This window comes from Zalophus californianus, chromosome 9 (assembly GCF_009762305.2).
Source record: "Zalophus californianus isolate mZalCal1 chromosome 9, mZalCal1.pri.v2, whole genome shotgun sequence".
NCBI classification, from domain to species: Eukaryota; Metazoa; Chordata; class Mammalia; order Carnivora; family Otariidae; genus Zalophus; species Zalophus californianus.
Window position 1 is genome coordinate 108,466,621 of NC_045603.1, and position 18,756 is coordinate 108,485,376.

The 18,756-nt window shown below is 38.6% G+C and overlaps 1 protein-coding gene across 9 annotated transcripts in view; it reads left to right on the forward strand.

The window, feature by feature from the left end:
• The window catches only part of PARD3 (par-3 family cell polarity regulator), a 646,927-nt gene that overhangs the window by 109,391 nt on the left and 518,780 nt on the right, over window positions 1-18,756 (forward strand). For all 9 annotated transcript variants that reach the window (XM_027592712.2, XM_027592716.2, XM_027592715.2 and 6 more), the window contains exon 2: window positions 2,828-2,929. In XM_027592712.2, coding sequence (XP_027448513.2) covers window positions 2,828-2,929 — 102 coding nt within the window. The remainder of the gene's footprint in view (window positions 1-2,827; window positions 2,930-18,756) is intronic.

Consider the following 18,756-nt stretch of genomic DNA (forward strand, 5'->3'; position numbering starts at 1 on the left):
TGCATTAAGCAACATGGAGACTCTTGGTAACCTTGATGGACATTTTTGGGAGTGTGGTGGGAAGGAAACTTCATTGGAACAGGATTATGAGAGAAGAAGAATCTGAAACAACAAATCTGTAAAAAATTTTGCTGTAAAGAGAATTAGAGAGTTGGTAGAGTGACTAAACGGTAAAGTAGGGTCAACAGAAGGTTTTGTACAATCATTTTAGCATATGTAAAATATGACATCAACAGCTTTTAAAGGTTCAGCACTTACATCTGAGTACTATTTTCCATACTATTATGGTTTTTAAAAACATTAACAGTGAGGCTGGAGATAGACTTCTAAACTGTCTCGGGAGCTCTCTGGTTAGGAAAAGGTCTTGGAGAAGATAATGACTGCGGTGTGTCATGATGGGTGAGAAGGGTCAGCCTGGACAATAAGGTGGGACTCTGGGTAGTGGAGGCACTGGGCCTCCAAGGTGGGGAGTGGGGGCACTTTTTCAGGACTTAATAGCAGCTGTGAAAGGGGAACTAACTGGGGGGAAAGGCTGGAACATGGCAGGTTCTGAAATAGAAAAGTCAAGAGGTTGAGAAAATTGTTAGGAGGGAATTTATTTCAAAGGAGTAGCTCTAAATGTTATAGAAAGGCTGTAGGTTATGATCTCATATGGAGAGTGTGGGGAGGATTGGGAAGCAAGAAGAGGTTTTTATAAGCCGCATATTAGAAGTCACTCTGCTTCATTGTGTATTAAAAGTGTTTTAGAAATGAAAGTTGATATTTTGGTTGATTAGGTCATCCAACAGCTTTCTTCGGGGGAAGCGGAGGGCAGGATGGCGCTGTTCTGATGGGCTAGGGAATGGTGGTTAGGGTGCAGCTTTCTTTATTTACCCCCAGAATATTAATTACACCTGATTTCCCTTGGAGGATTAATACCATTTGGTAAGGAAGAGTAGGAGTACGGTTTGTTTGGGGACTTTGTTCTTGGGTGGCTCAGAAATGTAGAAATGACAAATTCTGGAGCATTGTTGGACCCATAGCAACATTGGACAGCATTGTAATCTGGGAATCATGCAGAGTAAGGCTCAAGAATGAAGATGGATGCCACAGTGAGAGAGAGAGAGAGAGAGAGATGTGCGTTATGTGTTTTTACAAACTTAGTCTCCGTGTTCTGGATGAACCGTCAGTTTGAGTACTGACTCTCCTTTGAAAGAAGTCCAGATAAATGAGGGTGCAGAATACCTATACGCTATTTGCATTAATAGTTTTTGTGGTAATGTTTAATAATTTTGAGAATTAGGGTCTGAGCTGCTTTCTGTGCTGGTGAAAAAGTGACAAGATTGGTAATTCAGCATTTTTAGTGAGTGTTCTGTTTTAGTGATTCTCAGGTGTTAGAGATTCTCTTAGAGGGCATCTTATGGATATGGATTCCTTGGCCTCAAGGTGTGAGTCAGTAGATATAGGGTAGGCTCAGGAATCTTTAGTCTAAAATCACTCATCTTTCCTCTTCTCCACCAGTCTTTACTTTAAAAAAAGAGTCATACCCATCTATGGCCATACTACCCTGAACATGCTGTATCTCATCTGATCTCGGAAGCTAAGCAGGGTGGGGCCTGGTTAGTACGTGGATGGGAAAGAGCCCTACTGAACATTGCTGTTCAGTTGGGAAAAGTGGAGTTTTAACATGAATTGAACCTTTTTTTTTTTTTTTAAAGATTTTATTTATTTATTTGACAGAGAGACACAGTGAGAGAGGGAACACAAGCAGGGGGAGCGGGAGAGGGAGAAGCAGGCTTCCCGCTGAGCAGGGAGCCCAATGCGGGGCTCGATCCCAGGATCCTGGGATCATGACCCTAGCCGAAGGCAGACGCCCAACGACTGAACCACACAGGCGCCTCTGAACTTTTTATTAGTAATTCTGTGTTGTGGATAATACAGTAGCTAATAGTAAAAGATACAGTTTAGTATATTTTCATTTGTGTGTGCAAATGAGAATGATTATAGAAATTTAAAACAACTATGTTCTCTTCAAATAATTTTAAAGCATGGTTTTATATTATAGCCTGTGTGGATATGTATATATGAGTACATGTGTCTTTGTATATGTGTGTATACATATGTTAATGTGCACATACCTCCTTATGAAGAAGTGTACAAAATTTAAAAATGGAGTCCTTTGTCTTCCTTCTCCCCCAAGCCCTCTCCCCAGATATAACCACTGCACATTTTAGTGTGCATTTTGGGGGACATTTTTATATGTACATATACAGTTGTATGTAACTTTGTCTTTACAGAAATAGAGTCAAACCACACACATTATTCTGAGCTTGCTTTTGCTCACTAATGGCCTTGTCAACCTTCTCTTGTGTCAGTATATTTAGACCTGTTTGTTGGGCTTACGTTGAGCTACCGGGGTGTACAAACTCCTTTTTTTCCCAGATAGGCTGTGTCGTGAGTTTTTCAGACATGCAATATATGTTGCTTATTAGAGTACCTGTATGGATTGGATTGAGAGGACTAATACATGTTTCATATTGGGCAATGGGAAAGCCAGCGTACTTTAACAAACCAGTATTTCTTAGGCAGCAACTTGTGTTGGCTTCTGTAGTCCTGTCATAACAGGGTATCAGCAGCTAAGCCAAAGGAAAGAGTATGAATCCCTCATAAAAGAAAAGGAAAATTGACTCAACAGCGGAGATAGGGAACTACCTGAATTTTCAGTTAATTGTAGTATTGTCGATGTTGTCGATTCCTTTTTATGGGCAGATTACCACAGTTTAAGCTGTTGCATTTCCTTTTGGTGATGCTGACTTGCTGTATTCGATGTTTCTGTTCTTCTCTACAGGATCCAAACTACTGGATACAGGTGCACCGACTTGAACATGGAGACGGAGGAATACTGGACCTTGATGATACCCTCTGTGATGTAGCAGATGATAAAGACAGAGTGAGTTCAAGTCCAGGGAAGCCATTTCAGGATGCATTTAGTGAAGACTGGGGTGGGGGGTGGTTAGGTGGGAGTACTTTCCTTTCTGATTAGACACTTTAAAGTGTCTAATGTGGGCCACTCCCTTTGGTATGTTTGTTTTTATAACAAGTATTTTGAGTCTTCACTATCCTGAACTCTAGGGTATAATGCTTTCTTGACACCTGGGTTTTAAGTTTACTATGTTTTAGAATTTTAAAATTCCAACTTTTTGAATGGAAATCTCTTTAACCCCTGCCATTTTTTCCTTTGTCTTAACCAAACCAACCCAACCGTCTTTCTTGACAGCTGAGGTCCATTTCCGTATGTGATAACGCACGGTCTCTGAGTTTTCTCGCCCCCCTCATCCGCCCCCCCCCCCCCCCCATTGGCCCCTTGCTTCATCCTCCCTCCATTGCTGGGAGCTGGCTGAATGCAGCTGTCTTGTCTTCTCTACTCCTACTTTCCCCAACAGCATAGTACCTCGTTCAGAATGGGCAGATATAGTCTGTGTTTTCTTGAAATCTTTTTTTTTTTTTAAAGATTTTATTTATTTATTTGAGAGAAAGAATGAGAGAGAGAGCACATGAGAGGGGAGAGGGTCAGAGGGAGAAGCAGACTCCCCCGTCCCCCCCCGAGCAGGGAGCCCGATGCGGGACTCGATCCCAGGACTCCAGGATCATGACCTGAGCCGAAGACAGTCGCTTAACCAACTGAGCCACCCAGGTGCCCTGTTTTCTTGAAATCTTAAGGAAAATGAAAAATCTCAGGTATGAAATAGTGTGTAAGTTCAGGGATATTTGATTCGCTAGCACCTGCCATTGTCGGGTTTGTCCCATGTAGCTTCTGTGGGCTCCCGCATTATATCAAAAATGCAGAACTTTTCTGCTCATTTATGATTTGCTGCTATTTCTCTAGGTGTCACTTCTCCTTTTTGGGCTTTTCAGTGAGCCAGGTATAAGGTGACTCTCAAATCCTTTTCCTGGGCGCCTGGGTGGCTCAGTTGGTTCGGCAACTGCCTTCGGCTCAGGTCATGATCCTGGAGTCCTGGGATCGAGTCCCGCATCGGGCTCCCTGCTCAGTGGGGAGTCTGCTTCTCCCTCTGACCCTCCCCCCTCTCATGTGCTCTCTCTCTCTCATTCTCGCTTTCTCAAATAAATAAATAAATAAAATCTTTAAAAAAAATCCTTTTCCTGCCATCCACTTATCTAGCAACTTAAATTATAGTCAATTTTTTGTGTGGTTCAACTTCAAAGCTTAAAGCAACTATCGAGGTTTATGAAGAATTCAAACAGGTGTTCTTGCCCAGCTATAATATTACAAAGAGATGAACTCATGTTATATTAATCTTTTAGTATTTTCCTGTTCTTTCCTCCTCTTCCTTGTTTTCTTTCTTTTTTTTTTTTTTTATTGCTTTTTCTAATCTAAAAATAATATAGTTCCTGGGAAGAGAAAGAAACACATAAAGAAGGAAATAATCACCCGTGATCACATTGCTGCCCAAAGCTCATGACTGGCGTTATTTGAGTGGGCTTTGCATCCTGACTCTTCTTTTTGCTCAGATATTGACACAGACTTTCTTTTAAATAGAAATGATTGAATAGTCACCTGCTTTTTCTCTTTGAGTTGATTATAAATATATTTCCATGCCCATTAATGGTGGCCATGCCACTGTAGCTGCATGTGGCGTTCCGTTTTACGGATTGATGTACTCGTTATTGTACTTGTTTTGGATACTTAGATTACTGTGGAGAAAGCTGAGGTGGTCAGTCACCTGTGTACTTTTGTCTTTGGCATTCTTGCATTCTGAGCAGCAGTGATGAGTATGCCTGGATTTCTCCACCTGTGTTTCCTTTTTGATTGTGTACAGACAGGTTTTGCCTCAGGTTGGTATCATCCTATTGACGTGTTGTGCCTTTCAAGAGAGTGGATCAGAATGTTTTAAGATTGCCTCTGCGGTCTGCCTAGCTCTGGCGTGTTTCTTAGAATAACCTGCTGTGGACTTCGGGTTTCTGTATGAGTAGGATGGGGGGCTGTTCACTGTCTCAGTGCTCGAGACCACTGAGCTCAGAGGACTCCTGTGTACTTAGCACCTGCAGACATGCTTTATGGGTTCATGGAGTACAGATTACAGTTTTTCACCCTCCCCCTTAGCGCCTCAACCAGCACATAGCCTCTCAACAGTGTTCACATTTTGAATAGGTAGAATACTGAGATGTGGATGTTTAGCAGTAGGATTTAAAAAAATCTTTGGAAATGTACTATTATTTTAGGCTCAGTATATGACATTTTTGGTGGATGTTCCATTTGTACTTGAAAATAATGTGTATTCTGCAGTTGTTGGATTGTGTGTTCTATACAGATCAGTTAGGTTAAGGTGGTTGATACTGTTGTTTAGGTCTTTGGGGTGATTTGTTACGCAGCAACTGAAAATAATACTCTTCTTTCAACACAATTAACTATTGGGTTACACACAAAAATGGAGGAAGAGACAAATTATGATCTTCTAAAATAGTTGCTGTTAAAATCAGAGGATACTTAAACTTTTTTTATTTTTTATTTTTTAAAGATTTATTTATTTGAGAGAGAGAAAAAAGAGTGAGGTGGGGAGGGGCAGAGAGAGAGAGAGAGGGAGAGAATCTCAAGCAGACTCCCTGCTGAGCATGGAGCCCCACTTGGGGCTTGATCTCATGACCCTGAGATCACAACCTGAGCTGAAATTAAGAGTCAGGTACTTAACCGACTGTGCCACCGAGGTGACCCTGAAGAAGAATGTTTTAAATATTAATAAAGGAAATAAGTTTTTAGGGAGTTTTATATCATGCAGATTAAATTCAGTTTCCAATAGAAAAATGCTAGAGAATACCATGTACCACAGACTGAAAGAACTTTTAAATCATTGTTTCATTTGTTGAGATATTTATTTATTTATTATTTATTTTTTGTGTTTATTTATGTTCAGAAATATTTAAATATATATGTGATTAAATTTTTGAATGAGCTTCTTAAAGGACCCATTTTAAGTTGTAACTATAAAAAAAATATAAGAATTCAGAATCTCAACACTCAAATTCATGGTATTGTCAGATGCATTATTCAGAATGAACGCTTGTATGTAGTCAGTTGTATGGCTCCTTTCCATGGCTTTGAAATTTGACTGATTTAATCATCCTGGAGTATTTTCAACTATTTTTGGCAGCTACTCCTTGAGTAAGGATTTTGACACCTGTTTTGCTTTTAAGTTAAAAAAGGCATTACAGTTCTCTTAAACAATAAAATTGCTCTAAAAAGTGTCCTGTTTAATGAAAATTCCCTGGTCATGTTTAAAATGCAGATACCTAGCCTAGGGAAATAGGGTCTCCATTAGCCATGCCTGGGCATCTGCATTTTATAAACCACCCAGGTGGTATTTAGGCCCACTAAACTTTGAAACCATGCTGTAATGGCCCTGCCATCAGTCTCTGTAATGGGGAAATTTCTTTCAAAGGTGTAAATTATATACCCGGTTGCTGTGAATTTGTGAAATTATGAAAAATTATTTTTTATAGAAGGATAGGAGGATTAAGAGGCAGTAATTTAAATGATAGCAAAAGAAGTTGAAGTACCTAATTAGTGCCTAATTTTGCTTATTATCCTTTAATTATTAGAGTTTAATGCACAGCACTGAGGAAGTTTTCTTTTAGTGCCTATACAATTCCAATGACCAGGATTTACCCAAGTTTATTCAGAATGGTATTAGCATGGGTTATCTTGGGTTCTTGGAGTAGGTTTGATTTTCTGAGAGAATATTCTAGATCTACTTTGGGCATATAAATATGCCTTGTTTTGTTTGTCCCTTTACATTGCTGCTTTCCAGTAAAAGGGAACAGAGGATCCGAGTGTGTACACTGTCATGGTGTTTTATTTACTCTTAGTGTCTTATTCTCAGTTTTCTCAGTTGACATTTTGCCAAATGATGAAAAACTGAAATGGTTTCCATGTTATCTGTAGCACCTATTAGAACAGCTGTAATGTGTTTGTCTGTATGTGCTTTCCCGAGGGCCAAGCTGTTTCTTGTCTGAATTTCTTTCTAGTTTGGTCTTTGTTATTTATTATTTATTATCTTAGGTGAACCTTCCCTCAGTTCTCCTCAGATAGGTCTAGGTCACTCCTGCTATTCCTCCGTGTACTACAGTAAAATTTGAAATTTCCAAATAGATTACAGAATAAAAATGTTTTGTTATATAAAAATTCACTTCCCTCTGCATGCAGTCACCTGAGACTGATTGTAGGAACATTAACAGAGATTTCAGGTGGACTGACCAAGAACTTAAAGTTGGGGGGAAGTGTGCTTTTGCGTGTGTGATCAGCAAGAAGAAAGCCTTTTCCGTATGTCACTGTCTTCCTTTCCATACCTTTGGTGCTGAAAGTCACTTAAGATGCAGTAGCAAGCATTTCCTTTGTCATCCTTGGATGTAATTTTGTTTTGACCAGGAATGATGTCATGTATGTGCTATTTTTGTGATGACCTTGGGAAATAATTTGTTTTTAAAGATTTTACTTATTTATTTGAGAGAGCGAGTGAGAGAGTGAGAGCGAGAGTGTGCGTGCACATGCAAGAGAGCACAAGTGGGGGGAGGGGCAGAGAGAGGGAGAAGCAGACTTCCCGCTGAGCAGGGAGCCCCATATGGGACTCGATCCCAGGACCCTGAGATCATGACCCGAGCCGAAGGCAGATGCTTAACTGACTGAGCCACCCAGGCGCCCAGGAAATGTCTTCTACTATCTGCTCCTTGTTCTTTGTGGAAGAAGGATTGAATGGAATAGTAACTTAAACTCTTTTTTTTTTTTTTTTAAGATTTTATTTATTTATTTATTTGAGAGAATGAGATAGAGAGAGCATGAGATCCAAGAGGGTCAGAGGGAGAAGCAGACTCCCTGCTGAGCAGGGAGCCCGATGAGGGACTCAATCCTGGGACTCCAGGATCATGACCTGAGCCGAAGGCAGTCGCTTAACCAACTGAGCCACCCAGGTGCCCAGTAACTTAAACTCTTTCTGAAAGTTTGTACGAGCTTGAAGAGTGGGCACTGGAGGCCAGGGGCTGCGGAGGATTGTTGTAGAGACTGCTAGCTGCTGCTTGTTGGGAAGAACCCAGGATTTCCTGGGGGACAGTTTGGCCAGTGTCCTCAATTAGAAACATGTTGAGAAAAGGAAACTTCAAAAATTTATTGGAATCATGGGCAAGCAATTATTTCTGCATTTTTGGATGAAGCAAGTACTGAGGCATATATCACACATTTTCATCATTCTCCTAACTCATAAACTGATGTAGTTTTTGTGCCTCTTGTGTTCACAATGTTAATGCCCCATCAGATGTCTGATACTAGTATTGCTGAAACGTGTTGTAATAAATCTGGCTTTTGATATACATGCCTGGCACAACTTTCAGGTAAGGGACATGGTTTAATTTTAAAAGTTCATTGTTTTCTACTGTTTTAGGTGTTATTTTTTGTTACTTATGTGTAAATCATTATTTTACTTGTTTTGGCATCAAGTCATTGAAAAATAATCAGTGTCCAGGGAGGTGATGATAGGAGCGCATCCTGCTTCTCTGTGGAAAACGTATGTGTACATCTACGTTAAAGGGGTGTTATACATGCTGTGCCCTAGCTATTGATAAGGTGGAGAGAAGCACTGTTTTGTTCTTATGCTGAAGACAGTCACTGTCTGGTTAGATGATAATGAAGAACATATTTTTGGATCTGAAATAAGCATTATTAAAATGAATTTATTTGGTGATATTGAAATGAGTTTCTTTTTTCTTTTTTTAAAGATTTATTTATTTATTTATTTGACAGAGAGAGAGAGAGAGAGTGAGTAAGAGAGGGAACAACAAGCAGGAGGAATGGGAGAGGGAGAAGCAGGCTTCCTGCTGAGCAGGGAGCCCGATGTGGGGCTCGATCCCAAGACGCGGGGATCATGACCTGAGCCGAAAGCAGATGCTTAACCACTGAGCCACCCAGGCACCCCTTGAAATGAGTTTCTAAAACATTAATAAGCCTGAAGAATAAGCTCTGAAGAAATGGCTTGATGCTTAAATTACAGTGAGAGCTCACAGCTCATAATTGAAACAAATCTAATTTTAATTTCTTTAAAGACTCGATTCTTCTCCTTACTTAACGCATGCCAAGCATGTGCCTGATAAGAGAAGGTTTTGAGATTTAAATTCCTTTGTTGTCAAGACTAAAACACTGAATTGCAGCATAAGGTCAGTTATTTTTTAGAGTATCTGTATCCTGGAGGTAGGAGTGGGCTCAGGAGTTCCTAGGATAACTTAACTTTTCACCCATTTTTTTTGCCCTCCCCCCAGCTAATTTCTTGTTGAAGATTTGGCCCATGAATACATTCCTTAGTTATCACTAAACATGTGAGAGAATTTTTGTGAACTAGGATTTCCGAATAGTAATAATATAATTTTAAAAGGCAGCACATATAATAATTTCCTTTGAAAGATAATAAGACTTTTAGTCTTATTTTTAATTTAACTAATTTACTGAACACGTATTATGTGCCAGGCATTATGCTTAGTGCTATAATACAGTGTCAAACAAAAGTAGACACAGTTTGTCCTTTATAGGGTCTCATGGTGTATTGTGAGAGTCAGAATTAAAAAATCACAGAAATTAAATGTAGAATTACCAACAAATAATGGTCTGAAGAAAAGGAATCATGCCACAAAAGGTGGAACAAAGTGTCTTGACCGAGTCAGGGTGAAGCAAGACTTGCCTAAAAGATACAATCAGGCTGAATCTGAAGGACAGGTAAGTGAATATGGAGAGTGTAAGGTGATGAGATTTACATGTGAGAAATGTCTCCCTGGCTGCAGTGTGAGGATGAATGGATAGGAGGCAGAGTGGATGCAGGGATCCCGGTTTTAGCAGGTTTTGCCAAAGGAAGGGTTAGATTGATGGAGGCTGGGCCAGGTGCAGTTGGTGGGGAGTAGGGAGATCGGAGAGTGATATAAATTCTGTTGGTGGGGCTATTTACCAAGGCCAGGAGTGCTGCATGATGGCCAGATTTGGGACAGGATGGGAGATCAGGGATTCACACTTCGGGTGCCTTGGAGGTGCCTTGATATTTGGAATTGAAGTGCAGATAAACTCATGAATCAGTTATAAATTTGTTAATATTCAGGTTAAACCAACATAGGAAATATGGTCTAATTTTAGTAGAAATAATTTTGTATACCAAAAAAGTCTGAAGGGACACACCGGAAAATGTCCGTGGTTAGCAATGAGAGTGGACTATGTGATTAACTGGGGATTTTGTTATTTTGTTTTTAAGTTTCTTTGTAATTTCTAGGTCTTCCTAATTCCAGAATGAAGAAAGCATTAGACAGTTCTAAATATAACTGAGAATAGAATCATCTTTTTAAACTTTAATGTGAATTGGCAGAGGGAAGGACTGATTTTTTAAAGAGTTTGATGACTTGGAATTGAAATGATTTGTATTAAATAGACTTCATTAACTAGATGATTTGATTAATTTCCTCCTAAATGGATTTATTGTAGTTAGGCTTTAAAGAAAATATTTAAATTAAGTGCTGAGTAGAGCACCAAATGGCTAATTAATTAATTCAGAGAGATGATTTCCCAACATTTAGATATTTTATGGGTACTGGTTTGCCCACAGCTCGTCGATTTGTGGGTGGATGGGGTTGGGGAGTGCAGGGCCAGGTGTAGCAGAGGTGGTGGTGGTGAGTGCTTGTGGAGGGAACAGAGAAGGGGGCTTAGCCTCCTACATGGCCCGCTGACTGGAAAGGCTTCTCATTAACATTTGGGGTTTTGCAATTGGGAACAGCCTGTACAATATTGGCTGCTACAAAAAATTAGGGAAGGTAGGGGACAGAGGCTCTCACTCTTCCAGTTATCATATTAATTGTAGGCCAGGGCTTGGTTCTTGGTTTGTTGCACCTTTTATGTTACTTATCAAAGATGGGCATCTTGTTTGGGGGGATAAGAAGCCACACAGCCTGTATTTGAATCCCAGCTCCATGATTACTTTATGAGCTTCAGCAAATTACTTAATCTCTCTAACCCCAGTTTTCCCATCTCTAAATGGAGGGTAATGATTGTATCTACTGGGTAAGGTGGTGTTAAATTTAAGTCTAAACCTGGGGATTTGTGTTAAGTTTCAGCACTCTTTAGCAAAAATAACACCTCAGTAAACGGTAATTGCTGTCATATCACTACCACCGTCATCACTGAATTATGTTAACTCTCATTCTTTTAATGCTAATTTCTAATGATTTAAAAACAAATAAGCCATGTTATCTTGGGTATTTTTTAATGACAGAAATTCTATAATACTTTAATTTGTTTTTGTTTTTTAATATTTCTATCAATTTGAAAAGAGCTTGGTAATAGTTACTCAGTGATAGTTGTTGAAAGAAATACATTATTTTCTGAATCCTTGACATTTGAGGATTTCTGGTGTATTGTACTATCAGTATGCATATTCTTCTGAACAGAAAAAAAGGGAAGAGCCAGTTTCAATTTTTAGTGTTTGAGAGCCAAGAAGAACTGTGTCATTAAAAAAACAAAGCACAAATAGACTTGACATCAAAAGCAAAGGCAACAAAACAAGTGGGAATACATCAAGTAAAAAAGCTTCTGCTCATCAAAGGAAACCATCAAAAACATGAAAAGACAACCTATGGAATGAGAGAAAATATTTGCAAAACATTTATATGATAAGGGGTTAATATCCAAAATATATAAAGAACTCAAACCATTCAATAGCAGAAAACCAAAAAAATCCAATTAAAAAAATGGGCAGAGGAACTGAATAAATATTTCCCCAAAGAATTCATAGAAATTGCCAACAGATACATGAAGAAGAGGTGCTCAACATTACTAATCATCAAGGACGTGCCAGTTAAAAGCACAATAAGATGTCACCTCCTATCTGTTAGAATGGCTATCATCAAAACGAGATAACAAGCATTGGTGAGGATGTGGAGCAAAGACAGCCCTTGTGCACTGTTGGTGGGAGTGTGAACTGGGTGCAGCCACTGTGGAAAACACTATGGGGGTCCCTCAAAAAATTAGAACTAGAACTACCATATTACCCAGCAACCCCACTTCTGGGTATATATCTAAAGAAAATAAAATCATTATCTTGAAGAGATAGCTGCATTTCCATGTTCACTGCAGTGTTGTTCACAGTAGCCAGGGTATGGAAACAATCTAAGAGTCCATCAACAGAGGAATGGATAAGGAAGATCTCTCGTGTATGTGTGTGTGTGAGAGAGAGAGATGGAATATCATTCAGCCATTAAAAGGGCATCTTGCCATTTATGATAACGTGGATGAATCTCTTTGAGAGCATTATGTTAAATGAAATAAGTCAGACAGAGAAAGACAAATAACTGTGTGATCCCACCTACATATAGAATCTAAAAAAGCTGAACTCCTAGAAACAGAGCCTAGAATTGTGGTTACCAGGGCCTGGGAACTAGGGAGCAAAGGGGTGATGTTGGTCAAAGGGTACAAACTTAAGATGAATAAATTCTGGGGACCTAGTATACAGCATAGTGATTATAATTAATAATGCTGTATTAAACACTAAAAGTTGCTGAGAGTAGACCTTAAATATTCTTACCACAAAGAAGAAATGATAATTATGTGATGCAATAACTAATGCTAAGGTATTAATCATTTTGCAATGTGTAGGTGTATCAAATCAATACATTATACACCTTAAACTTACACAATGTTACGTGTCAGTTATGTCTCAGTACAGCTGTGGGGCAGGAGGTGGGGAGGCAGGCCTTGTTTTCAATCTTAAAATACTACCTGGTCAACAATGACAATTCTCCAGAAAAATAGCACATCTCAAAACAAGCACTCCAGAATAAATACTACCAAAAGCTGCTTTATAATAATAATGCATCTTTAAAAATATTTAGCTTAAGTTTTCCTTTCATATCTTGAATGAAATATGTAAAACTCAGCTTTTCATGTATGTAACAAACCATTACCCCATGAAGGGGAAGAAAGGAGGAAGATCGATAGCTGTTGGTTTCTTCTTCTTTATTAAAATTTTTGAAGTAATTTCAGAGAAGTAATTATATACACTAAAGAAGAATGTCCCTTATTCATTCACATAAGTACTCATAAGGATAGATAGAAATCTTGTAGAAAGTACCAGATTTTTTTTTCTTCTGGATTTTATATTGGAAGCAGAAGAAAATTGGCAGGGCTTGTACCCTTGGATCCTCATATAATTCCAGAATAAATCAACTAATAAAACTAAAAATTTTTTTGGAACATCAAACTAAAAAGCTTCTGCATATATGTGGTAAGAATCTAACATCCAAATAAATGAAGAACTCCTACAACTCAATAGCAAAAGAACCAAAAAACCCCATAAAACAAAAACAATGGAAAAAAAAACCAGTCAGATTAAAAAATGGGCAGAAGATCTAAATAGACATTTTCCAGAAAAAGACAACAGGTACATGAAAAGATGCTCAGTCTTATTAATCATTAGGGAAATGCAAGTCAAAACCACAATGTCACTTCACACTTCTTAGAATGGCAGTTATAAAAAAAAGATAAGAACTAACAGGGTTGGTGAGGTTGTGGAGAAAAGGGAACCTAACCCTAACCCTGTGCACTCTTTGTGGGGATGTAAATTGGTGCACCATGGAAAACATATGCACTATGGAAAACACATCAAAAAATTAAAAATGGAACTACTGTGTGATCCAGCCATTTTACTTCTGGGTATTTATCCGAAGAAAATGAAAACACTAATTCAGAAACAGATATGTGACGTGTTCATTGCAGCATTATTTACAGTAGCCACTGCATGGGAACAGCTTAAGTGTCCATCGATGGATGAATGGGTAAAGAAATTGTGGCATATATATATACAGTGGAATGTTATCCAATCCTAAAAATAATGAAACCTTGCCATTGGTGCCAACGTGGATGGACCTCAAAGGCATTATGCTAAGTTAGAAAAGGACAAATACCATAGGATCTCTCTTTATATGTGGAATCTAAAAAAGAAAACAACAACCCCTTACCCCCAACTTACAGATACAGAGAATAGATTGGTGGTTACAAGGAGGGCAGTGAGAAATGGGTAATTTTTTTTTTTTTAGTTAAAATAAATAGAATAAAAAAATTTAAAAAGTCGAGTTCAGTCTTACTGTAGTATACACTGTGGCAGGATATGGTTACACCTTTGTATCAACGCTGCAAGATGGATATGGTAGTGTCCCCATTTTAAAAAGTGGGCAAGCCAAATATGTTTCCTTAGCTTACATATTTCTTTCACTTCTTTGGGCTACTGCCTGGCCCCAAATAACAAACATTTTAATTCTTGTTTGAGGTTGGAGAAAGAAGTTAGTCTGGCTAGTAAAATGTGGATTTTAACTATATTCAGTTATGTTAAATTACTATGTCTTCTTATATGACTATTAAAAGTCAAGAGCTTAGTGTCATGTATAATTGTACCACAGTTCATGTTTATTGATGCTCGTTGTTCATGTATCAAACCAACACTGTAGCATTTGTTTGAGCAAAGGTTAAGAAGATCTTACAGATTCACTTATTTCATTCATTTTATCTTCTCAGCATTTATTCAATAAATACCTTTTAGTCCCTAAGATATTTGAGAAACAGCTGGAGGTGCTGAGGCTATATGGGGGAGAGGGGTTTCTGATCTTGCAGAGCTCTCCTTGCAATGAGGAAAGTAAACCAAGGGGAGTGAATCTGGTGTGTGATACAGAAGAGGTGGGGTGGGGTGATACTTTAACCTGTTTTGGGAAAGACATCTCTCAGGGGGAGACAGGTGGGCTGGATTTCCATCGATGAGAACATCTGGGGGCAGAGGACTCTAGGCAAAGGGAGCAGTATGTACAACAAACTGAATTGGAAAAAGGTTGAGGTATTCATGGATCCAGAGGGAATGAGTGGGGCTTGGCTGCAGTAAGCAACTGAGAGGGTGAAAATAGGTGGGGTTAGAGAGAAAGGGAGAGTATTAAAGACTCTGTTAAGCAGTTTGAAACTTGATACTAAATGCAACAAAAAGCCTTTGAACTGTCAAACTGTGGAGTGATATATTTAGATATATTTTTTATTTTTTAAATTGTTTTTAAAAGATTTATTATTTTAGAGAGAACAGGGGAAGGGGCAGAGGGTATATATTTTTAGGAGATTGTTTTGGGAAGAATGCGTTGTAGGTGGGCTTTATTTTTTTTTAAAAGATTTTATTTATTTATTTGACAGAGAGACAGCGAGAGAGGGAACACAAGCAGGGGGAGTGGGAGAAGGAGAAGCAGGCTTCCCGTGGAGCAGGGAGCCCCATGCAGGGCTCAATGTGAGGATCCTGGGATCATGATCTGAGCTGAAGGCAGACGCTTAACGACTGAGCCACCCAGGTGCCCCAGTAGGTGGGCTTTAAAGGGGAGAAAGACCATTGAGAGGGCTGCCATCCAGTGAAGAGTTGGTGGTGGCTGAGCATCAAGTAGAGTTGGGGAAATATCAGTGGAATTGAGATATGTTTGGAGTTAGGTTTCTAGGATCTCAGGCTGTGAGGAATGAGGGCAAAGATGGTATTAAGGGTGACTTTTAGAGTTTTAACTGGAGCAAGTGGGGTAGGGGTTATGGAGGTTCCATTTACTGTGGGAGGTGTGTGTAGAAGACTCAGGAATGGAATAAGGATACAGGGTTGGGGGGGCAGTCAAATCTCCTTCCTATTGGGACATTTAACTGATTTTGCAATGCCTTTGAGACTTCCAAGCAGAGATGTCAAGTAGGTGGTTGGACATAGAAGTCTGGAGCTCAAGGTAAAGATCAGAGTTGGAAATAAGAATTTGGAAATCACCACTGTATAGAACAAATGGTATTTAAATAGCATTTCCATGTGGCAAACATTTGCAATAATAACCTCATAATCTTTATTGGCTTCTTCTTTGGTACACACCCTTGACTTAATACTTGCCTTGCTTGTGATGGAAAATACTAGTAAATTTTAATTAGGAAATTAAAATGTGGAAAAGGAACTCAAGTTCTCCTGAATCAACACAGTTGAATGAAAATAAGGTAAAATTTAGATTTCGAGAAAAACAGTTGAATTTAAAAGGCTGTAAAGAGTGCAGGGAGATTGCTCCTTAGACACGAGACAGTGGTAATATTATTTCTAAGATATGTACAGAAAATCACACTCTGAAAGCTTCTACAAATTTGAGTTTTATAAGCAGCCATTTAATGTTGGAAGGCATTCACATGACTGCCACCCCGGAAAGAGCTTATTTAATATAATAAAAGCACATAGTATAAAATTAGAAAGTCACCTGGAATGAGGAAATTATAGACTCTGTATCCTGTGTTTCAGAATTCTGATATTCCTTGCACTGGGATATCTAGTATATTGCTTGACCTGTTTACTTATGAAAAATTGATGAGCAACACTTCTTTTTTAAGGGGATAGTCACACGAAGACTGTTTGTTCTCAGGCATTTTATTATTAGCAGTAACGTGTAGAGATTTCTGTTGTAGGAACTCGAGACTGAAAGAAAGCTACACTTAACATTTTCTATAACAGCATCATTTTCTTTGATTTAGCCCAGACATATTTATTGAGCATCTCTTCCATTCCATGCAGAACTTGAGAGATTGAAATGAATAGGGAATGGTTACCTTTAAGGAATCCTTTGTGAAATAGGAAGATGAAAATTCTGACAAAATATTTTTCAGGTGAAACAGTTTTCTATAATTTGGTTGTGTCTTTTTTTCCTAGTAGGAATTAAAATAATTGCGAGTACTTTTACAGTAGGAAATATTTCATATGTAGGTGGGAATATTCAGGTAGGATAAGTTGGGAGGCTTGTTCTGGTCAGTCTACAGACCAGAAATGTTTCCTTAAATCCCTGGTGCCAGTTCTGATTTTCCCTCTCTGCCAGTATTATGTTCAGATAGTCTACCTTCTACCTGTTAACACAATAGATCTCTGCTCCTCATACTACCTTGATGGAGGATTGGATTTGTTTTCTTTTTGTGTACTGTGGCAGACCAATACTTTTATCAAATACGGTGTAAATTGATTATAAGGAAAAATTGTCTTGTGTTTTGCTTGCTTTTATTTCATATATAATTAGAGTTAACAGACATAAAAGAATTCTGTCAAATTGCTTAAGAGTTTCCAAAAGCTTACTCTATTTCTGTACTTCACTGGAGGCTGGGATAACACTTTCAACAGCACTGCAATATGTAACTCTGTTAATATTGTTGCCCTTAAAATTCCTGTTTGCATCATTTACCAGTGAGATATTCTGGTATAGGCTAATGTTTGGTTCTGTAGTTTCTTTGATAATTGGTATATATGTATTTTTAAAATTAATGCATGCTTATTAAAAAATAGTAAACTCCTAAGATTATAGCTAAATTAAAAAAATATGACCTTGAAAGTAATAGCTGTCAACCCTTGGGTTAGGCTTGTGTATGTCCTGAGTATTGAGTTTTGTGAGACTCTAGTATTAATAGTAATGAGTATTAATTGTGTTGCAGATATTCATAGTGTTCAGTACTCACTGGAAACCTAGTTCTCTGTTTTCTCGTGTATCTTATTTTCGTGATCTCTCCTCACACTCAGCCTCCGTTCAGTTAGACCTGAGATAAAGAGAAAGAAAGATGCTCTTGATGCCTTTTGAAGGGACATCAGAACACCTTTCCTCTCCTTTCTGGGACACAGCAGAGGTATTTCAGACAACTAATTCGTTTTTTCCTGTGAGTATTTTGTCCTATATTTTTAGAGTAAAAGGTGTATATTTGGGGAAAAAATGGTGGATATTTGAGACTTGATCACTTCATTTTTTATTCACTGGAAGAAGAGAATGTTCAAGGAGATTGACAGATAGTCATGCTAGGAGGGCTCCTGTTTTGGAAGTAGGAGCTGTGATTTGATCCTATCCTCCTGTGGGTTTTGGCAATGAATGAGTTAAGGAGACTTCTTTGAACCTGGTGTGTTTACTCACACCCTGCTGACTCCAGGATGTGTTGCTACACCCTGTTTTATTCCTGACAAACTACCAGTGGCCTGTTTAACTGGTGATGGTTGTTTTCATTTGGTGTGGTGGAGCTTGTCCCTGATCTCCGTGGTGAGCCCGCATTCAATGCTGCCATATGCAAAGCTTGTGCCTCCATGGAGGGTCACGTGTGTGGAATGGATTCTGTCTTGTATCACCCACCTCTTTTCAATTTGTTACCCTTTATGGAGGACTGAGCAGAACACAGATCTTCTATCTGGGTTTTGGAGGCTATTTATTTGGGAATAATTTTATTCTGTAGTGAGTTTTGGAATCTAAGTCATTGTGGATTTTGCCTTTCTAATGGATTGAGATGGCAGACAGATTGAAGAGGAAACCTGCAAAGAGGTACTACACTTTTTCTGGTACCTCTCGGAAGGATTCAGTGAAAGCGCTGAGGTTTTCAAGGTCTTCAAACCTCAGAAGAGTGACTTCAGAAATCCGCAAAAGGCAGGTTGGTACAGAAATTTCTGATCCCTTTATATTCCCTTTGGAGTTAAAAGTAACATTCCTTGTGTTTATTTCTTAATAGTCTTTTGAAAAAGTTTCTTGATTTCTTTGAACATTGTTTTATAGCTATGAAATCACATTGATATTTTCTGTGCCATCAGTCCGTTTGTGGATGTTTATTGTGTGTATGTTTATGATTTATTGCATGGGTTTAAATTGTTTACTGTGTGTTACAACACAAGATTTGTAATGTTATCAGAAGATTCTAATTACTATGAA